Genomic DNA, 27214 nt, shown 5'->3' on the forward strand with positions numbered 1-27214 from the left:
GATATAAGGGAGTTTACAATGACAGACAAAATATAACATGAAGTAAGAAAGAAAAATAAGAGTGGTAAGTATTCAATGGCCGACATAAAATCATGATCAGTAATCATCACAGATCACAGTGTTCAGTAGATTGAAATAAACCAGTGGCTCAAGACAAGCACAACTAATGCCAATATTAAGATCAGTAAAATATTTCCTCCTGAAAGCAAAGGGGCACAGTGCAGTGTGATGAGCAGTGCCCCCTGCATCTCCAAATGATTAAACACCAGGCAGCAAAGCGCAGTGGTTGAGCACACAGACTCTGGAGCCAGACTGCCTGGGTTCCACCACTTTCTAGCTGAGTAATCTTGGGCAAGTTATTTAAGCTGTTTGTGCCTCAGTTTCTTCATCTATAAATCGGGACTGGGGAAATATGGAAGACTGAATGAGATAATGGATATAAAGCCTTCAGAACAGTGTGGGGCATGCGGGAAGCACTGTATCTGTGTGCTGTTATCATCAGTCTGGTTTGGAAAATAATAGACACTTCCTACCTCAGGACCCCTGTCCTCACTGCTCCCTCTGCCTGGGACAACTTTTGCCCCCATTATACAGATGGCTCACTCCTTTCTCTCCTTCAACCCTTTGGTCTAATGTCGCTTTCTCGGTGAGGCCTTTCCAGACAACACTATTTAAAACTGAAATGCCTTCCCTACTTGTCTCCATCAAACCAGCAAGCTACATCTCCTTCCCCAATTCAATTCTCTCCTTCTCATGAGCTCTTCTCATGCTCAGATAACCAATTACTTCACTTCCTCTGTTTTTTGTCTATCTTCCATCACTAAATGAGGGCAGGTTTCTGTTTTATTCACTGAACAATTACCAACACCTACAACAGAGCATGACAGAGAACAGACACCCAATAAACCCATGATGAACAAACTAACCAACACATTCATCATTGTACAACTGCAGGGTCCTTTTGAAACACCTGTAAGGGCAAGTCAGTCAGTCAAAAAGAGAACCTGTAAATTGTCTGGACTTTTCAATCTTCTGATAATAATTTGAGAAAGACTTTGAGAGGCTTACAAAATTTTATAGTGACAAAGGTTACTCCACTGAAATTTTAGGTGATGTGTACTGTTTTATACTCTTGGAGTGAGTTTAGAATTAGTGACTAAGAGTCACTTCCAGCAGAGGAACAGCTAGAGGGAATTGTCAAAATGCAGAGTAAGAATAAAGCATTACTGGAATTAAGTCATCACTCTGTCAGTTCTTAATGGAGCCAGTCCAAATAAATCATAGGTTTTACTATCCAGTTCTCTCCTGACAGCAAAGCAAGGACAGGAAAGCTGGTTATTAATGAGACATCGTATTTCATGCCTCAGAGGAACTCAAAATTCTGAATTTCCTAAGACAAAGGCAAGTGTTGAGTGCAGAACTTGGGGAGAGACATCAAGACATATGGGGCTCCCACTTAGTACTAAGACTTACATGACTGCACAGGCCTAAGTGGTGACTGGCCGTCTTTCAGTCACTGAAGGGCAATCTAGCAGAACGGAAAACATGCCACAGAAAGGGCAACAGAAGGCAACAAGGTGAGTCAAGCTCCAGGTGAAGCTGGGAAACTCTCCCAGTCCCAAAGGCAGATTGATCTATGTCATCCACATGTGGTAGAAAGCCAACCTCAAAGGAGCAGTCATTTCTATACACCACTCTTCGGTCAAACAAAAGAGTTTGGGCGTACTCTTAACTTTCCGATGGCTGAAGTACGAGAGCCAGGAATACTTCCATGAGATATTCTTCATAAGGTTTTCAGAAAAAGAAAGTTGATTGACTACGCTGCAATTCTGGCCATTCTGTTGTTGTCCTTACCTGTTGTCATGGAAATTGTGGCCTGAACACAGATCTCACTGAGGTTCCCAACTGAGAGAACTGTGTGGCATGGATTGCTGGCTGTGAATGAGGCTGTGCTTGTCTCTTGTTACCCTTTTTGGTTTAAAGTCTATTTTGTCTGATATAAGTATAATATACCCCTGCTCTCTTTTCTTTTCCACTTGCATGAAATGTTTTTTTCCATCTCTTCACTTTGAGCCTATGTGTGTCCTTAAGGCTGAAGTGAGTCTCTTATAGGCAGCATATAGTTGGGTCTTGTTTTTTAATCTATCCAGCCCCTCTGCCTTTTGATTGTTGAATTCAATCCATTTACATTTAGAGTAATTATTGACAATTAAGGACATACTAATGTCATCTTATTAATTGCTTTCTGGATGTTTTGTAGTTCCATTGTTCCCTTTTTCCTCTCTTTCTGCCTAACTTTGTGAATTGGTGATTTTCCATGGTGGTATACTCTGATTCCCCTCTCTTTATTTTTTGTGAATCTACTAAAGGTTTTTGCTTTTGGGGTTACCATGAGGCTTACATAAAACATCTTATAGCTAAAACAGTCCATTTTAAGTTGATAGCAACTTAACTCCAATCACATGTAAAAGCCCCACCCTTTTACTCCTCCCCCTTTTTTGTTTTTGATGTCACAATTACCTCTTTTTGTATTGTGTATTTGTTAACAAATTAAGGTACCTATAGTTACTTTTAATACTCTTGTTCTTTAACTTTTACACTACACTTAAGTGGCTAACACACCATCATATTACAGGTATTAGAGTATTCTGAATTTAACTATAAACTTACCTTTACCAGTATATTCTATACTTTCTTTTTTTTATTGAATTATAATTGACATACAATATTATGTTAGTTTCAGGTGTACAACATAGTGATTTGATGTTTAAATGATTACCATGATAAGTCTAGTTACCATCTGTCACCATACAGAGTTATTATAATATTTATTGACTATATTCCCTATGTTGTATATTATATCCCTATGATTTATTTATTTTCTAGCTGGAAGTTTGTACCTATTAATCTCCTTCACTTACTTCACTGCTCTTCCCCACCCGCTTCCCTCTGGCAGCCATCAGTTTGTTCTCTGTATCTATGAGTCTTTTTTTTTTTTGGCTATGCCACATGGCTTGCAGCATCTCAGTTCCCCAACCAGGGATTGCACCCGGGCCACAGCAGTGAAAGCCCAGAATCCTAACCACTAGGCCACCAGGGAACTCCCTCTATGAGTCTTTTTTGTTTTGCTTTGTTTGTTCATTTGTGTTGTTTTTTAAATTCTACATATGAGTGAAATTATATGGTATTTGTCTTTGTCTTACTTCACTTAGCATAATACCCTCTAGGTCCAACCATGTTGTCACAAATGGCAAGATTTCATTCTTTTTTATGGCAGAGTATATATAGATAGGTATATACCTATATATGAATATTGCTCATTAATAGACATATGGATATATATATATACCACATCTTCTTTTTCCATTCATCTATCAGTGAGAGTTTAGGTTGCTTCCATGTCTAGGCTGTTGTAAATAATGCCATAATGAACATAGAAGTTTATATAATTTTTTAAATTAGTGTTTTCATTTTCTGCAGATAAATACCCAGGAGTAGAATTGCTGGATTGTATGGTAGCAGGCATATTGTATGGTATGAATTTTTTGAGGAATCTCCATACAGTTTCCCATAGCGGCTGCACCAAATGTGTTTGTTGGCCATCTGCATGTCTTCTTTGGAAAAATGTTTATTCAGATCCTCTGCCCATTTTTAAAATTGTATTGTCTGTTTTTTTGATGTTGAGTTTTTTATATATTTCAGATACATATCAAATACATCATTTGCTAGTATCTTCTCCCATTCCATAGGTTGCCTTTTCATTTTGTTGATAGTTTCCTTACTATTACTGTAGCTTTGTAGTATAGTTTGAAATCAAGGAGGGTGATACCTCCAGCTTTGTTCTTCCTCAAGATATATTTGTCTGTTCAGGGCCTTTTATGTTTCCATATAAATTTTAGAATTGTTTGTTCTAATTCTGTGATTTTGTTCTAATTCTGGTATTTTGATAGGGATCACACTGAATCTGTAGATTGCCTTGGGTAGTATGGTAATTTTAACAATATTAATTCTTCCAATCCAGAAGCATGGGTTATCTTTCCATTTGTTTGTGTCATCTTCAATTTCTTTCATCAGTGTCTTACAGTTTTTTTGAGTATAGGCCTTTTACCTCCTTGGTTAGATTTATTACTAGGTATTTTATTCTTTTTGATGCAATTGTAAATGGGATTGTTCTCTTAATTTCTCTTTCTGATAGTGTTGTTAGTGCATAGAAATGCAACAGATTTCTGTATATTAATTTCATATCTTACAACTTTACTGAATACCTTGATGAGTTCTAATATCTTTGTGATGGCATCTTTAGGATTTTCTATGTATAGTATCATGTCATCTGCAAGCAGTGACAGTTTTATTTATTCCTTTCCAATTTGGATGCCCTTTCTTTCTTTTTCTCATCTGATTGCTGTGACTAGGACTTCCAATACTATGTTGAATAAAAGCGGCTAGAGTGGAATCTTTGCCTTGTTCCTGATTTTAGAAGAATGCTTTCAGCTTTTCACCTTTGAGTATGATGTTAGCTGTGGGTTTGTCAGATATGGCCTTTATTATGTTGAGGTATGTTCTCTCTATACCCACTTTGTTCAAAGTTTTTATCATAAATGGATGTTGAATTTTGTCAGAAGCTTTTTCTGCATCTATTGAGATAATCATAAGGTTTTATTCTTCAGTTTGTTAATGTGGTGTATCATATTTATTGATTTGCAGATATTAAACCATCCTTGCATCTCTGGGATAAACCCCACTTGATCATGGTTTATGATCCTTTTAATGTATGGTCAACTTCAGTTTGCTAGTATTTTGTTAAGAATTTTTGCATCTATGACCATCAGTGATATTGACCTGTAATTTTATTTTTTTATAGTGTCTTTGTCTAGTTTTGGTATCTGGGTGATGCTGGTCTTGTAAAATAAGTCTGGAAGCATTCCTTCCTCTGCAAGTTTTTGGAATAATTTGAAAAGGATAGATGTTAACTCTTTTTTAAATGTTTGGTAGAATTCACCCGTGAAGCAATCTAGTCCTGGACTTTTTTTTGTTGGGAGTTCTCATTGCGGTTTTGATTTGCATTTCCCTGATGATTAGTAATGTTGAGCATCTTTTTATGTGTTTGTTAACCATCTGTATGTCTTCTTTGGAAAAATATCTCTTCAGCTCCTCCGCCCATTTTTTAATCAGGTTGTTTCTTTTTTAGATATTGAGCTGTCTGAGCTCTTTATATATTTTGGATATCAACCCCTTACCAGATACATCATTTGCAAGTATCTTCTACCATTCAGTCAGCTGCCTTTTCATTTTATTGATGGTTTCCTTCACTGTGCAAAAGCTTTTTAGCTTGATGTAGTCCCACTTGTTTATTTTTGCTGTTCTTACACTTGCCTGTGGAGACATGCAAAAAAAAAAAAAAAATTGCTAAAACTGACGTCAAAGAGCTTATTGCCTTTGTTTTCTTCTAGGATTTTTGGTTTCAGGTCTTACATTTAAGTCTTTAATCTATTTTGAGTTTATTTTTTATATCATTTAAGAGTGTGTTGTATATTTTTTAGGTTACTAATTAGCATCCTTACATTTCTGCTGGAAGAACTCCTTTCAGCATTTCTTGTAAGGTATTTTTAGTAGTGTTGAACTCTCTCAGTTTTTGCTTTTCTGGGAAAGTCATTATCTCTCCTTCATTTCTAAAATATAACTTTGCCAGATACAGTATTCTTGGTTGGCAGTGTTTTTTCTCTTAGCACTTTGAACATATCATCCTACTCTCTTCTGATGTAAGGTTTACACTGAGAAATCCACTGGTAGCCTTATGTGGGTTCCCTTGTAATTTCCAAGCTTCTTTTCTCTTACTGCTTTTAAGATTCTCCCTTTGTCTTTAAATTTTAACAGTTTTAGTATAATGTGTCTTGAAGAGAATTTCTTAAAGCTGAGTTTGTTTGGTGACCTATGAGATCCATAAACTTGGATATCCAAATCTCTGTCCAAATTTGAGAAGTTCTCGGCTGTTATTTCCTTAAATAAGCTTTCTGCCCCTTTCTCTTCCTCTCTTGCTATTGGAACTCCAATAATTCACAAAGTTTTTTTTTTCATGGTATCCCATAAATCACATAGGCTTCCTTCATTCTTTTTCATTCTTTTTCCTTTGTTCTCTGACTGGATACCTTCAAAGTTCCTATCTTCTAACTCACAGATTTTTCCTTTGGCTTGATCCATTCTGATGTTGATGCTCTCCATTTCATTTTTCATTTCATTCCTTGTATTCTTCAGCTCCAGAATTTTTATTCACTTCTTTATGATTTCTGTCTCTTCGTTAAACTTTTCATTTTGTTTATGTATTGTTTTCCTGATTTTTTTGAACTGTATTTTCTTGTAGCTCATTAAGTTTCCTTAAAACAACTATTTTGAAATCTTTATCATGTAAAGTACAGATTTTCATGTCTTTGAGATCAGTTACTGGAAAATAATTATAATCCTTTGGTGATGTCCTGTTTCCTAGATTTTTTCATGTCCTTGAAGTTTCGTGTTGCCATCTTCTCATTTGAAGTAACAGTCTCTTCCTTTAGTCTTTATTAACCTCCTTTGAGAAAGAAATACCTTCCACCAGCCCTGCTAGTGATTCTGAGGCTTTCTACCTGCTCCATGCTTCTTGCTCCCTCTTGTGGAAGAATTCCTAATTTATAGGCATACATTGAAGATATCGCAGGTTCAGTTCTAAACCACCACAATAAAGTGAATACCGCAATAAAGTCACATGATGTTTTTGGTTTCCCAATGCATATAAAAGTTATGTCTACACTATACTGTAGTCTAGTAAGTGTCCAATAGCATTATGTCTAAAAAAATGTACATATCTTAATTAAAAAATACTTTGTTGCCAAAAAATACTAACCATCATCTGAGGCTTCAGCAAGTTGCAATTTTTTTTGCTGGTGGAGGGTCTTGCCTCGATGTTGATGGCTGCTGACTCGTCAGGCAGGTGGTTGCTGAAGTGTGGGGTGGCTGTGGCGATTTCCTAAAATAAGACAGGAATGAAGTTTGCCACATCAATTCCTGCTTTTACAAATGATTCTCTGTAGCACACAATGCTGTTTGATAGCATTTTACCCACAATAGAACTTTTTCTAAAATTGGAATCAATCCTCTCAAACCCTGCCGTTGCTTTATCAACTAAGTCTATGTAATATATGTAATATTCTAAATCCTTTGTTGTCATTTCAACAATCGATTAAGTTCACTATCTTATATGGGCACAGTTTGTGGCACCCCAAAACAATTACAATAGTAACATCAAAGATCACTGATCATAGATCACCATGACAAATATAATTATAATGAAAAAGTGTGAAATATTGTGAGAATTACCAAACTGTGACACAGAGACACAAAGTGAGCAAATGTGGTTGGAAAAATGGCACCAATAGACTTGCTCAACACAGGGTTGCCACAAACCTTCGATTTATAAAGAACACAATAACCTGCAAATTGCAGTAAAGCCATGCACAATAAAATAAGATATATATACACTACCAAACGTAAAACAGATAGCTAGTGGGAAGCAGCCGCATAGCACAGGGAGATCAGCTCAGTGCTTTGTGTCCACCTAGAGGGGTGGGGTAGGGAGGGTGGGAGGGAGACACAAGAGGGAGGAGATATGGGGATATGTGTATATGTATAGCTGACTCACTTTGTTATAAAGCAGAAACTAACACACCATTGTAAAGCAATTACACTCCAATAAAGATGTTTAAAAAAAAAAGATATGCCTGTATACCTTCTCTTGATTTTGCAACAAACCAGGCTGAGTACTGATGGCCTCCTTTTTGTTTTTACAGAAGTAGCACTAAAACTCAAGTTTGTAGGTTCTCCCTGGTCCGCAGATTCAGGTCGATTTTCTGTACCTGCTCACTAGCCATTTGCCAAAGCTCACTCTTGCTGCCACCAGTGGGAGCATGCACAGGGAGCCACCACAGTAGGCCGGGGGTGGGGGGGGAATGAAGCACACAGAACACTGGGGGTACCCATTGGCCAGTTGGGGGGATCTGCTGGCAAGGTGCCCCCAGCAGCTCATGGGCAAGCTTCTTGATGGAGTCTGTGACACAGGAGAATCTGTGTCCCTTTGACGCCCTCCAAGAGTCCAATCTGGTGCCCTCCCAGTCTTCCCCTGCACCTGCCCAGTCATGCAGCTCACAACTCAGTACCCTGGATGGGTGAGAGAAATGAGCCTCGAGAGTGTCCCACACAATGGGGAATCCAGGTGCTCATTCACACACTCTCATTTCCCCCACTGGAGAAATCACAGGCTGAGAAGATCTGTCTTGGCCCTAAGCAGTGCCGTCTTGGGGATGGGGTGATGCAGGTAGTCAAATTGTTCCTCTTACCCACTCCATTGCATCCAAACTCATACGTTTTTGTTTCAGTGGTGTGCTAGGATTTTTCCACTGGAAATTTTGACTTCCCCAAAGGCTCTCTTGCTCATGGATGACTAAGACAGTGTTTTCCAGGGGCTCCTGGACTGTAGCCAAGAGGGACTGGAGCCGGTTCACAGGTCATTGCAGGGTCCAGAGCCAGGACCAAGGTCCAGTTGCCTATTATCTGTCACATGAGTGGGCAAGACTCTTCCTGGACCCCTTGACCTATGAAGCTGGATCCCACAGCTCCCACAAAGGCACTTTTGTCCCTGGTTGGATGCCAAATTGTTGTTGTTGGGGGAAGGCCACAAATGAGTGATGTCTTATTCAGCCATATGGCTGACATCACTCCCCAAACAGCTCAGCCCTGTATCTTTCAGCAAACTGAGAAATTCATGAATGGAAAAATGTGGACATCCCAGCTTTATTTACCACAAAATTCTTGGATCCATCAACTACCTAACTCTTAACCTCCAGCTCCATTCCTATAATTCCCAGATTTATTCCTGTCCAAAATTGCCTCTAAACTTTGAACATTGTCCCCCACTGTCCATCCCATGCTTGTCCTTTGGATCTGAAATGGACTTGGCTTCTCTGATTTGATCCCCTCCTTATTTCCTGGCTCATCCATCCTGAATATCTACTCCAGGAGATCAAGCCTAGGCTCCCAGACCAAACTAGTCATTATCCAGAATCTTATCTGACATCTGCTTGGGAAGTAGTGGGAAACAGTACGTGATGGTTGGACATGCTACAATAATCATGAGTATAGTCAGGAGGGCACAATTCTGCCATGCTGTCTGCTTCTTCTACCACCACCAGCAGCAGCACTCTTCCATGTCCTGGGTGTGTGAGAAGGAGTGGTCTGGCTCAGCTCACCACCACCAGAAGCAACAACTGATTTATCACTAAACTGAGAGACCAAGGCATGAAAGTAGAGAAGACTATAAGCTCCCTAGAGGTAAGAATTATGTGTGTCTTATTCATAATTGCCTCTTCCGGGCATGCCAGTGTCTAATATGTGAGTAGGTTCTCAACAAATTTGTTGAAATAATTAATTAGGAAAAGAGTGGTACTGTCTTTGATCTCCATCTTATTGTCCTTTAAAGGAATTTAAGTCAATAAACATGTATTGTTCCAATCACGGTGCAAGACCTTGCAAATATATGAATAGATGAAATGAGTTACATGTAATCTTTTCTCTCAAGTTTACAGCTCCCTTTAAGCATAAAGGCAGACACATTTTAGACGCCTGTGTGTTGTTTCAGTAGAGTTACAGATAAATAACTACGAGCACAGATAGCACTTTATGGAGTAATTTATTCTGTTAAAGCTGGAAGACTACAGGGGAAAAAAAGTGACATTTGAGCTGGGCCTTGAAATAGGAAGCAGTACCTCAGGGGAACTTATAATGACAAGAATGAAATTGACCACACAGTGAGGACTCTGTGAAGAACAGCCCAGCCTGAGACCAGAGTGAGTTCAGGGCTGCTAGTGCCCCTCTGGCAGACAGAGCTAACTGTTTGACAGAAGTCTCTATCACAGGAAGCCTAGGACGTACTGGAGATGTCCTAGAAGAACCCTGAGGACATATATTGGGAACTTATGACAACCACATCTCTCCACCAAGATCAGCCAGTGGTCCATGCAGCTCAGCCTGGAAGATGCCTCAGGACTCTGGTCAGTTCTAAGGCTCCCTCAGAGGGTTTCTGGGTTCTTCTGGGCAGGCGCTGCAGATCCAAGTCTGATGAGGTGGGTCAGAGCCAAGATGGAGAAGTCTGGGACTCAAGAGACGACCTGGAACCACTCTAAGAGTATCGCTAGCTTTCTGTGCTCACTCCCAGCAGGAATCTCCTGTGCAATTTCCCCAGCTCCTGAGGTCATCAAAACACAGAGCCTCCCTGAAGACTCAGACTAGTCTGAACATATGGGTGTAGACATAAAATGGGGGATACCCTTTTACCTGCAGTCAACTATAGGAAATAGGCTGGAGCCCAGATACTGAAGCCCATGTGGGAAGAAAAAGTCCATGATCCGTAAAAATGATGTGGGGATGTATTAAAACCAGAAGTTTGTCTCTCTTGACTATTTAGAAGACAAAATAGCAACTTCATTGAGCAAGAAGCTAGTTACACAAAATTAGAGGAAGTGAGACCCCTAGTAGCACTGAATGCAGGTGACCTAAAGACCCTAAAGAAACACCCCAGGATGAATCAGGATATTCATATATTCCCCTGAAAGTCATCAGGGCTCCAGCTGCAGCACTGCTACTTATTGTTTGCCTGATGTTTCTGTTACTTAAATAAGTGTTATCAATAGAATGTTATAACAGAAAATACATTTGCTAAGGAAAAATGAGCCTCACTGAAATTATTTGCATTATGAACTAGATTAACGAGTAATGACAATATCTTAATTGGTACAGAGTTTCAGTTTTTAAGATACTTTCCCACTCATCATTGTATATGGTGCTAATAATCCCTGATGAAGTAGGCAGGTAAGACACTAACAGAGAGGTTAACTGCACCTCCCATGGTTCCACAGTAAAACAGGAGGCAAGCCCAAGGCGGCTAATTCCCAGTTCTGTGGTTTCCTAATCCTGGCCAAATATGGCCACCAGGAATACCACTGTGATCCACTCATTTTATTTAGCCATTTCCAGATTTCATCTGTCAGATGCTTTCCATGTGAGTTGCTCAGGTGACGAATTGCTCTGTAGCTGACTGTTCAGCATTCAGAGCACCTTAGTTCTTAATACCTATTACACACTTTACGAAAAGTGTTCATAGTAGTGTTTGAAACAAAATAATTCTCATCTATCTTTTCTTTATGATGCATGTTACCTTTGGCATGTAGTAAAAGGAATGTAAAACTAGCTTTGTATCAGGCTTTTAAATATCTAAAATCACAATTTGGATAACTATTTTAAGGTAGATAAGATGTGCTGCTAAGTTCTGAGGAAAATTTCATCACAACTGAGACTTTAAAGTCTCCACATATTCCCTTTATTTTGTTTTTAATTAATAATTAATTTATTTATTTATGGCTGCATCGGGTCTTCGTTGCTGCATGCAAGCTTTCTCTAGTTGCGGCGAGCAGGGGTTACTCTTCGTTGTGGTGCGTGGGCTTCTCACTGCAGTAGCTTCTCTTGTTGCGGAGCATGGGTTCTAGGCATGTGGGCTTCAGTAGTTGTGGCTAGCAGGCTCCAGAGCTCAGGCTCAGTAGTTGTGGCGCACAGGCGTCACTGCTCCCCGGCATGTGGGATCTTCCTGGACCAGGGCTTGAACCCGTGTCCCTGCATTGGCAGGTGGATTCTTAACCACTGCGCCACCAGGGAAGCCCCTCTCTTATTTTAAACTCTGAATTCAGGAACCAGGAAGGATGCCAGTGAAGTCTTTTACCTGTTTGCCATTGTATGGAAAGTGCCCAGGGCCCAACCCGGAGCAAGCAGGCACTCCCTCAGTGCACACCCACTGGTCCCCCGTCTTTCCCAGGCTGGTCCACTGCACCTCACCTCTAGTCACGCACATGCTACCACCTCAAGACAGGATATGCACCTGCTTCCCCATCCAGTGTTCCACTTGTAGATTTGCCTTGTCTGAGTTCCAGCTCTGGTCTCTCTTATTAATTAGCACAAGCTTGAAAAAGAGCATTGGCCCACATGTTGGATGGGTAATACATTTACACCAAACTCACAGAGGGACAAACAGACAGTCCAGTAAAAAAGCTTAATAAAACTTGACAGCAAGCATCAAATAAAAATGTCCTGCTCCTCATTTTAAATCTATTTTTGCTGATATTTGCTGTTGATATTACTCAGATTGCAGCTATAAACAAAGCCAAAGGACAGAGGAAGGAAACAGGGAAGGAAGGAAGGAAGGAAGGAAGGAAGGGAGGGAGGGAGGGAGGGAGGAAAAGAAGGAAGAAAGGAAGAAAGGAAGAAAGGAAGAAAAAGAAAGAAAGGAAGGAAGGAAGGAAGGAAGGAAGGAAGGAAGGAAGGAAGGAAGGAAGGAAGGAAGGAAGGAAGGAAGGAAGGAAGGAAGGAGAAAGATGGACAGGAGGGTCTAGCCTCACCTCTTTGCAGCTTTGCTCAAAACTACTAAGTAACTGATACTTGTCTGTCAATTAGTTTAATATGTTACTCTTCTAAGAATATATCTTTCTAACAGTTGAACCCAAAGAAAACTCAAAGGTCTGACACTTTATGGATAGAATTTAAGCGACTATGACAACTGAATGGAGAGATTCAGAGGTAGGAAGTTCCTTCTAAGACTTCTTATACCATGACACCCTTTTAGATTTCAAAACAAAGCTCAAACTTGGTAATGAGTTGCAGACAAAAAACGTTGCCTGCCATTCCAGTAAATACTGCCCGCCATCAAGCCCTCAGCCACAGCAGCCACCCCCACTGGTGTCCCCTGAGAGGGAATTCAGGATAGAGAAAAACAGGACACAGGTCCTAGATAAGATGCATATCTAAGGAATAGATATTCCTTAGAATATTATTCAGTGAGCCCAGACTCATGCACCTTCCCATACATAGGAAAGCACTGAAACCATTAACTTGAGATGTCTATTTTTTGTGATTAGCAGTAATCTTTTGATGTTTGACTACACTTTTTTCTTTCCGCAGCAAAAACTCCTATGTATCCTGGCTCCTCCCTTACCTCTTTGGAATAGTTCTTCAGAGCTATCTGAGGGCTGTCTCCCGGGCTACAGTCCTCAGTAAGCTCCCTGAATAAAACGTACGTCGCAATTTTTGGGTTGTACGTTTTCCTTCAGCCAACTAAGTTTTCAATAGAAGTTCTTGCAATACTCATCCTAAAAGAGAACCACAAGATTCCACCTGTCTTGTTCTGAGTATACCCTAGCCTGTTTCTCTTTGGTAATCTTATAAGCTTTTCTCTGAAGCCAGACTCCCCAGGTTAAAATCTGGGTTCTGCCACTGTATGACTTGGGGCAAAATACTGTCCCTTCTCCACCACTTACTAGCTGTGTAACCTTGAGTACACAATTTCACCTTTTTTTGCCTCAGTTTCCTCATCTGAATAAAGATAACACTATTACCTACCTCATAAAGTTTTTGTAAGGATTACATGAATTAATGTATTTACATAAGGCACTTAAAACAATGTCTGACTTGTAGTACACACTGTTTGCTATTATTTCTTCCTAAGAATAAAGACATTCTATAGGTCTCTAATCACAACTAGAGTTGGTTATGCAAATGACAACCACAAGCCCCAGGAAGAACAAAAGATAATGGGAAAACAAAGTAATACAAAGCAGTGCTAAATCACAGATTCCACACTCCATCTGGTAGTTTTAACTAGTGAGCTGCGATTTCATTTGCTTTCCCTCCCCTTGATCACCCTTTTGACCTAGAGATATAAGAAGGGTGATGAACTTGAAAGGCAAGCAACAAGAAGTAGGAATAGGGAAATAAGAAACTGGTGCATTTCAGACTGGACAGACAGCCCCTTACCAGGGGAATGCTTCACCTGCCCCAACGCTGCTCTGTCGCAGGGTTCGACCTCTTCCCTGCCTACTTACTCCCTGGTTATAGAAGCACAGAGGAATGGAGAGAAGTCTGTGCTAGGATTGGCCAACTTCCAGAGCTGTAAGATACAGAAGAAAGGGCATGGATCTGGGAATCAGGCCTCTCATCCTAGCTCTGGCCCAGGCCTCTGAGTGACCTACGATGAGTCACCTGAATTCTTTCTTCTCCTGTTTCATTTACAGAATGAGAATGCCTATCAGAGTTAGGTCCTAAGCTTAATTATAAACAGATTTTAAAGCTACAAGGACAAAAGTAAGTCCCAGGGGGTGAGGGAGAACTCTTGTTTTTACAGGACAGACTGTGCACTGCACACTATCTACTGTCCATGACATCTGGGCCAACTGGTGTGACAAGAACACTCCCACAAATTTATAATTTATAAAATGTCTCCTAGGGGGCAGTACCACTCTACTGAGAATCATGGCTAAAAGGCTTCAGAGAATCTTTAACATGATAATGTGAGCTGTACTGAGAAAAAAGTTTGCTTAACCACAGAACACCTTCCAAGTAGCTTCTGGAAAGATTATCATTTCACTAATCACACTTTGGGAAATACTGGCATTGATCATTTTTTAAAAGTGAATTCAATAGTGAAAACATGCTGAGTACCTGCCGCAAGTGAACAGCAGTAAGAAGGTTCTGGAGATATCAGGGATGGAAAGCCTGATGCTTGGCTGGGCCTCTCAATGTATTAGTAACATAGAAAAGATATGTCTCCTAAAGACAAGAGAGAGGGAGCTCACAGAAACTTTTCTAGGATGTTTGGAACCAGGCACAGAGCCTGAGTCATCAGTACCATTCAGAATAAATGGTATGAAAGTTTTATACTTGGAGTACAGATTGTTGCTTGGAAGTTACTCTCATGGTCCTTGGATATATTAATTAATATTTATTTTTCAAAGTCTACAAATTTCTCTATGCTTACTTCCCAAAAGGAAATGGTACTTGTAGATCAGTCCAGTGAATGAGGTGGATAATCATGCCTAATTTTTTCATTATCAATTCATTATATAAAATTAAAGCAATGCAGTGTTTATTTCCATGATTTTCCCAACCTGCAGGTTTTATACACGTTGAAAGATATGTTTAAATTAGAAAGTCTATATTTTAGGTTTCTCTTCTCCCAAACCTGGCTTTAACTCATAATCTAATGATTACTAGAAAAATAAAAGTCCCACTATTCATGGCCTAGTGAGGCTAAGAATGTCCTGATCTCTACCTCAAGTGAAAGAAATAGACTGTAGTACATAATTACAAAAGAAAGATATCTCACCCAACCCAGAGCCTCAGAAAGGGTTTCCTGAAGACTAATTAATAGGGAGCCAAAATTATCTCCATAATTACACTGTCAATACATTCTTATTTCAACAGATTTTAAGGTAAGTGTGAGAATAATGCTTCTGATTTTCATTAAGTACTTATCATGCACTGGTGCCATCTGGTGGACATTTTAAAACTAAAGCTAAAAGTATTATTTAAAAGAGTTTGGGGTTTTCTCCTCTAACTTAAATAAAAAGAAAGTAGAAAAATACCTTCTATTATTTTGCAACATACTTTATCTTATAGTTTCTATAACTTGGGGACCAATGCATTAATTCACTCCCACGAGGTTCTATTAACCTAATTCAGGTCACTTGCAACACAGCCACATCTCATCTTTATCCAGATTTATGAATGGGTTAAGTTACCACATTATATGTAAGAAGTACTTGCAGTGATGTTGCAAAGCAAATTCAGATGAAATGGGCAACAGCAGAGCATAGTGTTTGTCCATATCTTTAAATCTGCTTCAATTCATCCAACAGTTTTTAGTGAGAAGACTTTTATTTATTCAGAAAATCTAAATTATAGATATCAGTGGTCCTGCTTGAACAAGATCCAGAGAAGCACAAACCTTAAGGAGAAAGAATTTCTTGTTATAACTACATCAAAGTTAAATACTTCTGTTTAATGAAGGATATTATTTGCAAATTTAACAATTAATAAAATGAGTGAAGATATTTGCAATTTCTGAAACCAGTAAGTGCTATTATAAGACATTTCATCACATCAACACAAGACAGAAAAATCAAAGAAAGAAGAATATAAATAAGCACTGACCAAAAGGGATATGACTGGATATTCAGCATGTTATCAAATAAATATAATTAAAATGAGATATCACTTTACACCTATCAGGTTTGCGAAAAATTATTTAGAAACACCTGATACTAGCAAGTAAGTGCTAGTGAAAAGTGTGAGGAAACAAAAGCCTCAAGTATTGCTGACAAGAAAGAAATCTGACAGTACTTAAGTATGCATATATCCCACAGCCCCACAATCACATTTCTGGGTATATTAGTTACCTATTGCTGTGCAACAAATTACCCAAGATTATTATCTCAAAGTTTCTGTGGGTCAGAAATCCAGATGTGGTTTAGTCAGGTGCCTGAGTAGGGTCTCTCAAAAGGTCACAATCAAGAGTCAGCTGGGGCCGCAGTTACCTCAAGGGTAACTTGGGAAGCATCTGCTTCCAAGCTCACTCACAAAGCTGTTGCCAGATCTCAGAGGCTTGTTGGCTGTTGGTCAGAGACTTAAGTTCCCTGCTACATGGACCTCTCCACAGGGTGGTTCCTAACATAGCAACTTGCTTCCCCCAAAGAAGAGAGAATGAGAAATGGCAAGTAAGACAGAAGTCACAGGTCTTTAAAAATCTAATCTTGGAAGTGACATCTCATCACAATTGCCAGATGCTATTCACTAGAAGAGAATTGCTAGGGTCAGCCCACATGAAAGGGGAGGAGATTAAACAAGGTGTGAATATTAGGAGGCAGGGATCATTGGGAGCTATTTTTGAGGCTGCCTGCCACACTGGATATACACCGCAGAAACTCTCAACAGATCAATATAAAGTAAATAAAACAGGGATGAAGCTGCTCATTGCAGTATTGTATGCAAGATAACTGCAGGCAACTTAAATGCCCATCTATGGGAAAACAGATGAGAAGAGAAAGGGTGATAAATGTATATGGTAGAATATCATGCAACAAAAAAATAGTGAACCAAATTTATATACAGCAACATGGATCCATTTCAGAAACCTAATGCTAAGTGTAAAAAAGTAATAAAGAATAAAAATTTTAGCACAACAGCATTTATTTAAATTTAACCCATGGATAACATTACATATTGGGTGGGCCAAAAAGTGCCTTTGGTTTTTAAGTAAAAATAAAAGACACATTTTTCATTTTCACCAAGAACTTCATTGAACAACGTATTCACCCTTTTGTTCCACTACCATCTGCCATTTTTCAGGCAACTTCATAATTCCATCTTCCCAAAACTTTTTATCTTTTTGAGCAAAGAACTCTTCCAGGTGCCTTTTACAGTCTTCCAGGGAATTGACATTCTTTCCATTAAGAGAATTTTGTAAAGACCGAAATAAATGGAAATCCGAAGGTGCAATGTCTGGTGAATACGGCGGATGAATCAACTTCCCAGCCAAGCTGTAACAGTTTTTGCCTGGTCATCAAAGAAACATGTGGTCTTGCGTTATCCTGATGAAGATTATGCGTTTCCTGTTGACTAATTCCGGACGCTTTTCATTGAGTGCTGCTTTCAGTTGGTCTAACTGGGAGCAGTACTTGTTGGAATTAATTGTTTGATTTTCTGGAAGGAGCTCGTAATAGAGGACTGCCTTCCAATCCTACCATATACACAACATCACCTTCTTGGGATGAAGACCGGCCTTTGGTGTGGTTGGTGGTGGTTCATTTCGCTTGCCCCACGATCTCTTCCGTTCCACATTATTGTACAGTATCCACTTTTCATCGCCCGTCACAATTTATTTTAAAAACAGAACGTTTTCATTACGTTTAAGTAGAGAACCACATGCAGAAATACGGTCAAGGAGGTTTTCTTTGCTTAACTTACGTGGAACCCAAACATCAAAGTGATGAACATAACCAAGATGGTGCAAATGATTTTCAACGCTTGATTTGGATATTTTGAGTATGTCGGCTATCTCCCGCGTGGTATAACACTGATTGTTCTCAATTAATGTCTCGATTTGATCGCTATCAACTTCAACTGGTCTACCCGACCATGGAGCATCATCCAGCGGGAAATCTCCAGCACGAAACTTGGCAAACCACATTTGATATGTTCGATCAGTCACAGCACTGTCTCCGTACACTGCAGAACTCTTTTTTTGCGTTTCAGCTGCACTTTTACCTTTCTTGAAATAATAAAGCATAATATGCCAAAAATGTTGCTTTTTTCCATCTTCAGTATTAAAATGGCTACACAAAAATTCACCAATTTTGGTCTTTTTTTAAAGGCACGCTAATGATGACAGCTGTCGCATACAATCTAACAAAATTGTTTTGAATGAAGTTAAAGACAACTAAGTGCTACTAGAGCCATCTTACAGAAAAAAACCTAATGAACCTTTTCGCCAGCCCAATCTCTTTCAAGAATTTCAATATATCTATATAAAAGTATGGGAGGTAGACATACATGGCATAAGTGACAATGGGAAAAAGGAATGGCATGATGCACTGCATGAACAAAAATCAACATGCTATGAAATGAATAAAATCAACTTAATTCTGTAGATCTAAAGGCATTAAAAACAAAGCCCCAAAGACAAGGAATAAAATGAATGCATCCCTCCACTGCTGTGCTCAAGCCCCCAAGTTCTCCTTCCTAGAGACACAGTTACTGATTATAGAAGATATGTGCATATACACAGTCTTTGCACAGGTTAGTTACCTGTTATATTTCATCCCACCTACCCTTCTATATGCTATTCTGAACATCTGGGGCTGGGAAACATCAAACTATACTTCTAAGTTCTCTTGCCAGGTAGCTTCCTGTTAGGCACTGAAAGGAACTGAGGAAGCTGAAGAAAGAGAAAGGCCCTGGCTCCCAGTGTGTGACTGTTGCTGGCAGACACTCTTGCTGCTATGGAAATGGATTCCAAATGAGCAGCCAGGGCAGAAGCAGCAGCCTTTGGTTAAGTGACACCTCTTCAGCAGATCCAGGCCTGCCTCTGTGCCTTCAAGAGTACAGCAGCAGGTCAACACAAGGGCGGCAGCATCTGCACTTCTATCTCTGGGTATCATCCCTTCATCTTCCTTTTTACTGCTCCAGGCCCACTTGTTTTCCTTTTTGCACTTCCAGCCCCTTTATGTGAGTAGAGACAGTACAGACCATCTGAAAAATACTGCATTTCTATCACCCTCACAAGAATAGGACACCACAATTTTAAACAACAGAATTCCCATTTTACAGATAAGTAGATTGAGTCAAAGAAGGGAAGTACTTGCCTGAGGATCACAGCTGGGATCTGAACTCAGGACATTTGGCTCTTGAGCCTATGCACTTAACTATATTCTGCACTTCCTTTCACACACATATAAGTAGAGTAAAACTGTATTACCATATGATGTCATATAAAAAAAGAAAATGTGACTGTACGGTAAAGACAGCTGAGTACCACCTGTGCGCCTTTTATTTTGTATCCTCATACCTTAGAAAAAGGAAAATATGAAAAAGCAGTTATACAATAAAGGATATGACTGACCTCCCTTCCTTCTTGATACATTCATTCATAGGCTTGGGGTAAATATGGTTCCATATTTCATACTACAGGTCTGATGCTCAACTTTCCATGGTTTAGTCAGTGGGAAGTACCAGACTGGGTAAACATATTATCAGACCCATAACTCATGTTAGATTGTTTTGCATCATAAACTATTTTTTTTAAATAACTAAAAGAAGTACTAAGACAAATCATATCACAATCTTTAAAATTCTTTTTTAAAAAAAGCATTTCTATTTTTTTGCTTGCACTGGAAATTCTCAAATCACAGAACAATGGGGAAATTTGTATAGGACATTGGTGATGTTAACATCGCTGAATTAGATTAGAGTCCAAAGCTAGGGGCTGTTAGATGATTTTATTCTCAAACCAGTAAGCCTCAATCCAACTCCTGTGAACTTCAGTTTAGTCCCAAATATGTGACAGAAAGGGGTCATGTTACTGTGAACATTTACAGCTTTGAACATTCCTAATGGAAAGAAAACTGCTTTTAGTTTCCTAACACAAAGGTCTCCCTGGATTGCCAAAACTGAAAATTGCTAGTCCTCTGTCAGTTGCCTTCTGCCTCATAAAATGTAGACCCTCTCTTCTCTTTTCCCTTACTTAATATCCTCCTCTTTCCTTTTGCTAATATCAGCAATAACAATCGGTCCTTTTGTGGGACTCCTATAAATTCCACTTGACAGAACTGAATAAACACACACACATACACACATGCACCCTCTCTTCTGTCACATTAACTTTTCTCTAAGGAATATCTTAGATTATCAGAAATGAATAACTTGCCAATAAAATGTATCAATATTCACTTAAATTTCTTTCAAATAAATCATTTATTTATTATGATTATTTGATTTATTAAAGGAAAAATTTTTTCCTCTAATATTAGCTCTTACACATGGCAATGCCTTTAATTCCTTTAATTCCCCTTTTAATTCTGAAATAACAAATAAAAAAATGTACAGGGAGGTCCTGTGTATTCTCCACCTATCCTCCCACCAGGGTAACATCTTGCATAACTAGAATACAGGACCAAAACCAGGAAACTGACACTGAGACAATCCACAGAGCTTATTCAGATCTTATTAGTTTTACAAGCATGTGTATGTGTATCTGTCTGCCTGTCTGTGCAATTTTATCACCTGTGTAGTTTCATGTGATCATCACCACAGTCAAACCTCAGAACTGTTCCATCCTCAAAAACCTCCCTTGTGCTACCCGGTTATAGCCACACCCAACCTCCACACACACACCCATCCCTAAACCCTGGCAATCACTAAGCCATTTTCTATCTATAAATTTGTTGTTTCAAGAATGTTATATAAATGGAATGACACAATATATAACCTTTTGAGATTGACTCTTTTCACTCAGCATAATTCCCTTGAGATTCATCCAAGTTATGTGTATCAAGAGTTCATTCCTTTTTGATGAATAATATCCCATGGTATGAATGTACAAGTTTGTTTATAAGCAATTTTTAAATTTTCTAAAAAATACTTTTTTCCTAACAAAATCTTACATGAAAACCAAATACCTAAATAAAAGTGAAGCTGCTTGCCTGAAGCAGAGTTGGGAACAAATGGAGCTAGGTCTTCTTGGCCTCCCCCATCTGCCCAAGGTACCATTATTTAAACCAGTAAAGCCTATAATACAGACAGAAAGGAGAATGCATGGGAATGAACCCAATAAAATTTTTGTACTTGTTCATAACAGTGAAAGCAGCAGTAAACGCCAGGCTGCTTTAAGGGACTCTACAGGAGTATATCCACTATCATCTTAACTTTAACCCTATCCAGTGAATGGGGGAAGGGAGATTGGCTATTTCTACAATCAGAGGAGGTATCCACTGACAACTACTTAATGAATTTTAAAGATGAAGAGACTATCAGTTAGCTATTGCCAATGATACTACATAAGAAACCACCCCAAAACTCAAATCATTTATTCTTACACTCGGGGTTGTTTAGAGTGACACTGCTTCAAATGTTCCATTCTGAGCCCAGATGAGGCAGTGACTATCCAGGACATTTCTTCTCGTGGTGAAGGCAGAAAGACAGGAACACAAATGCAAATAAGCAAAGGCATTTTAATCTTCTTACCATATCCACTAACACCCCACTGCCAAAGCAAGTCACACAGCCAAATCCAAAGTTAAGGGACAAAGAAATACACTCCACCACCATAAGGACTGGGGCAATATAATAAGGCTATTGATTACTTACAGAGGAATTAAGAATTGTGACCAACAATTCAATCTACCACACTCAGAAGATTTGCTATCTCCCAAAATATATTTCCTCCATTTGAATGTGCCTTTGCTTAAGTCCCTAACAAAAATGAAAATACTCTCAGGAGTAACACTTTACTCCATAACTATTTATTCTATCCCTTACTATGAATATCAAACCATTTCCTATGAAAAGAAGAAAACGCAAACATGACTAGGGAAGGCAGAGTAAGGGACTGGGGGAACAACCCCAAACAAACTTTCTGCAAATTACAAATTTACCTAGGATCAGAGTCTATCTATTCTCACAAAATAAAAGGCAAAATGCCACAGAAATAGTCACAGATGTAGAAAACAAACTTATGGTTACCAGGAGGGAAGGCTGGGTGTAGGGGGGGGATAAATTGGGAAATTGGGACTGACATATACACACTACTATATATAAAACAGATAACTAATAAGGACCTACTGTATAGCACAGGGAACTCTACTCAATACTCTAATGGCATATATATATATATGAAAAGAATCTAAAAAAGAGTGGATATGTGTATATGTATAACTGATTCCCTTTGCTGTACAGCAGAAACTAACACAGCATTGTAAACCAACTATTCTCCAATAAAAATAAAAAGGAAAAATGCCAAAATGGAACTCTACAAACAGAACACAGATATTTTTAAGATCCTCTCAGAAACACAGAAGTCCACATTCCAGACTATTCAGAGTGTCACCAACCCAGTCTCGCAACACTCCGTGGAGACTTCTATAGCATTTGTTTATGCTGACACTCTAGAACCCAAATGAACACTGATTTATCTCAGCCTCTGTCAAGTAGTCAGCACATCAACATTATTCTGATCCAAATGCATAAACACAGGAAAACTACCAGACATATTTCATACTTCTTGAATACTGCCCAAGAGTTTATCGTTCTGATTACAAGCTACCTTCCCTGCATAGGTCATTTGTACTTCTCTGTCCACATGATCATTTACAAATACCATTTGTGCTATTATATACAATAAAGTACCCTAAAGTAAGAAAACTATTTACTGTGTGTTACATTGAACAGTTGGTGTTAATACTACAACATACGACTTCTGTGGTTAATTAATTATAATTAGCACTACTCACATAAAATTTACCAAGCTTAGAATTAGATGCAGGTTTTGTTTCTATTAAGTAAAATGAAGTCTTGACCAACATGAACAACATGAACAACTCTCCCTACAAATCCCACTTACTGCCTCTCTAAACGTCAGTAAGATCTGCTTGATTTCTTATTTCATGCCAGACTCGTAAGGAATTATTTAAAACAAAACCATACCCATTTTTCAAAATATTGACTTCAGTCAAATCATACTACTACCTATATATCTGAGGACTTATGCATTATATTTGTGTTGCCTTAAGGAAATGCAGTCTAGTTAGAGAGAAAGACAAATACACATAAAAATAGTAATGATAACTCAGGAGGCATATAAAAACTAACCAAGTAGAACAGACAGTAACTGCTACAGAAGTTCAGCAAACAGATCACTGTGGACTGGGCCTCACCTACTTAAGCAGAAAATATTAAGTGAAAAGAGAAACATGTCAATATCAAGAATAGTAAGACTGTAAAAGAGACACTCCTAAAAATTCTACCCCATGGAAAGCATCTTTCTGGAAAGGATTTTTGTAATGTGTCCTGAGATTCATACATGCTCTTTGACAGTAATTTCACTCCTAAGAAAATGAGCAAAATGGACAGATTTTTATAAGAAAAGGAAAAAAATGAAAAACACCTGGCAATGACCAACTTTAGAAATTGGATAATTAAATGCTGGCACATCAGTCTACCAATTGTCTAATGCCACAACAATGCTATGAGGTGAACACAAACCTTCAGGGGCATATAAGTTTACTACTCACGTGTCGGGTTAGTCAGGGGTCAGCTCAGCAGTTCTGCTGATCTTAGCTGGGCTTGCTCAATGTCTGAGGGTTGGCTGGCTTCATACAGGGCAATGGGGCAACTTGGTCTGTGCCACCTGTATCTCTTCCTCCAACACTCAACCAGGCATGTTTTCACAGTTAAGACAGAGGTGCAAGTCCTCCTGAGCCTTACACTCAGAACTTCCACCTCATTCTAATCACCAAAACCCAGAGAACAGTATAAGGGCACTACAAAGTTACATCTGGGGTCAACAAACTATAGGCTACAGGCAAAATGTGACCTACTAATTTTTTTTTGTTTGTTTGTTTTTTTTGCAGTACACGGGCCTCACCGTTGTGGCCTCTCTCATTGTGGAGCACAGGCTCCGGACACGCAGGCTCGGCGGCCATGGCTCATGGGCCCAGCCGCTCCACGGCATGTGGGATCTTCCCGGACCAGGGCATGAACCCGTGTCCCGAACCCGTGTCCCCTGCATCGGCAGGCAGACTCTCAACCACTGTGCCACCAGGGAAGCCCCTGCCTTTTTTTAAAATAAAGTTTTATTAGAATATAGACACTTCCTTTCATTTACATATTTTCTATGGATCTTTCAGGCTACAACAGCAGAATAGTTGTGACAGAGACCATATAACCTGAAAATCCTTAAATGTTTATTATTTAGTCTTATCGTAAAATTACAGTAAAGGGAATGGACACAGTGAAGAGTAAAGAATTGGGGCTATTTCTGCAATCTACCAGTGGAATATTGTTTTATTATTAAATACCTTTTAAAAAATTTAACGGTTTAGAGAAGGTTTATAAAATAATGTTAAAGAGAAAAGAAGGTACAAAAATAAACAGGCAGTATGATCTCACCTCTACATAATCATATATAAGTAAATGACATATATTATATATAAATAATTCATATACATATATTATTTTCATATATATTTTTAAAGGCAAGCTACAAATAAAGAATATATTTTCAAAACAGGTATCTGATAAAGGACCTGTACCCAAAATACACAAAGAACTCTTAAAACTCAATAAGGATATAATTAACACTGCTGTATGTTATATATGAAAGTTGTTAAGAGTAAATCCTAATCCTAAGAGTTCTCATCACAAGGAAAAATATTTTTTTTCTATTTCTTTAATTCTGTATCTCTATGAGATAATCGGTGTTCAATAAACTTATTGTGATAATCATTTCATGATGTATATCATTATGTTGTATACCTTAAATATATATGGTGCTGCATGTCAATTATATCTCAGTAAAACTGAAAGGAAAAAAACTCAATTTAAAAATGGGCCACCAGGGCTTCCCTGGTGGCACAGTGGTTAAGAATCTGCCTGCCAATGCAGGGGACACGGGTTCGAGCCCTGGTCCAGGAAGATCCCACATACCGTGGAGTAACAGCCCATGCGCCACAACTACTGAAGCCCGCACACCTAGAGCCCAAGCTCCGCAACAAGAGAAGCCACCACAGTGAGAAGCTCGCGCACCGCAACGAAGAGTAGCCCCCACTCCCCGCAACTAGAGAAAGCCGCGGACAGCAACAAAGACCCAATGCAGCCAAAAATAATTAATTTAAAAATGATAATAAAAAAAAATAAAAATGGGCTGCCAAAGACAAATATCATATGATATCCTTTATATGTAGAATCCAAAACAAAAATGATACAAGTGAACTTATATACAAAACAGAAATAGACCCACAGACATAGAAAACAAACATGGTTACCAAAGGGAATGGGGAGGGCATAAAATAGGAATTTGTTATTAACATATACACACACTACTATATATAAAATAGATAACCAACAAGGATCTACTGTATAGCACAGGGAACTATACTCAGTATTTTGTAATAACCTATAAGGGAAAAGAATCTGAAAAACATAAGTATATGTGTATGTGTAACTGAATCACTTTGCTGTACACCTGAAACTAACACAACATTGTAAATCAACTATACTTCAATTAAAAAAAAAAAGGCCAAAGATCTGAACAGGGCTTCCCTGGTGGCGCAGTGGTTGAGAGTCCGCCTGCCGATGCAGGGGACACAGGTTCATGCCCCGGTCCGGGAAGACCCCACATGCCGCAGAGCAGCTGGGCCAGTGAGCCATGGCTGCTGAGCCTGCGCATCCAAAGCCTGTGCTCCGCAACGGGAGAGGCCACAACAGTGAGGCCCGCGTACCGCAAAAAAAAAAAAAAAAAAAAGATCTGAACAGACACCTCATTATAGAACATATACAGATGGCAATTAAGTATATGAAAAGATGCTAATCATCCTTTGTCAACAGGGATTACAAATTACAACAATGAAATACCACTATGCACCTATTAGAATAGCTAAAATCAAAAAAGCTAACAATACCAAATGCTGGCAAGGATGCAAAGCAACAGGAACTCTTACACATTGCTGGTGGGAATGTAGAATGGCACAGCCACTTTGGAAGACAGTTTGATAGTCTCTTCCAAAGCTAAACATAGTGTTACCATAAAAGCCATCAACATGTCCCTAGGTATTCAACCAATTGATGTGAAAACCTTTATCAACACAAAAACCTGCATATGGAAGTTTATAACAGATTTATTCATCATCACCAAAAGCTTGAAATAACCAAGATATGTTTTGACACGTGAACGAATAAACAAAGTATGGTATACCTATACCATGGAATAGTACTCAACAATAAAAATAAATGCACTAACAAGCCACAAAAGATAGAATAACATTAAAGGCATATTGCTAAGTGAAAGAAGGCAGTATGAAAGGTTACATATCATATAATATGTATATATGATATGTATATCACATGTATGACACTCGAAAGGACTAAACTATAGAGATAGTAAAATGATTAGTGGTTGCCAAGGGTATGGGGTTCATGATGAATAGGTGAAGTACAGGGGACTTTTAGGACAGTAAAACTATTCTGTATGATACTGTAATGGTGAATACAAGACATGATGCATTTGTCAAAACCCATGTAACTTTATAGCACAAAATGAACCTTAACCTAATCCATGCAAATTAAAAAAAATCATTTAGGTTAGGGGATTAAATGCAGACTGTGACAAGAGATTCTAACTGTATTACAAATATATAAAAACCACCTCACTGAAGGAGGTGGGGCGGGTTTATTTAGGTCACTAAATAACTCTGGAAATGACTGCAGTCTATAAGACTAAAGGCAAAAGGAACTGCACATAAGCACTTACTGTAATAAATAATGTTGTAATGGGCAGAGGTTAACAATTCTGATACAGCTATACATGTATACCAGAATTGAATAATTAAGTAAATGAATGGCAGATGACAGGGACCAGGGTTTTTATTTATTTATTTATTTTACTACTGGAGTGGGAGTTTACAGATAAACGAGGGAAGTTAGACTGATCCATGACATAATGAATTAAGAGTTGGAGACAGTATGAACTCATGTTTAGCTTAATGTAGCTAGAGATGGTTACATAGAGAAATACTTATAAATATGTGTAAATACACAGGTTAGT

At 38.7% G+C, this 27214-nt stretch overlaps 1 protein-coding gene across 1 annotated transcript in view; it reads right to left on the minus strand.

Annotated features, from left to right (window-relative positions):
* Positions 1-6940: 6940 nt before the first annotated feature.
* NMD3 (NMD3 ribosome export adaptor) overlaps positions 6941-27214 on the minus strand; it is a 67375-nt gene continuing 47101 nt past the window's right edge. Inside the window, exon 17 of the mRNA XM_082839901.1 lies at positions 6941-6997. Coding sequence (XP_082696027.1) covers positions 6954-6997 — 44 coding nt within the window. The 3' untranslated portion in view covers positions 6941-6953. The remainder of the gene's footprint in view (positions 6998-27214) is intronic.

This window comes from Leucopleurus acutus (genome assembly GCF_964270905.1).
Source record: "Leucopleurus acutus genome assembly, chromosome: 5".
NCBI classification, from domain to species: Eukaryota; Metazoa; Chordata; class Mammalia; order Artiodactyla; family Delphinidae; genus Leucopleurus; species Leucopleurus acutus.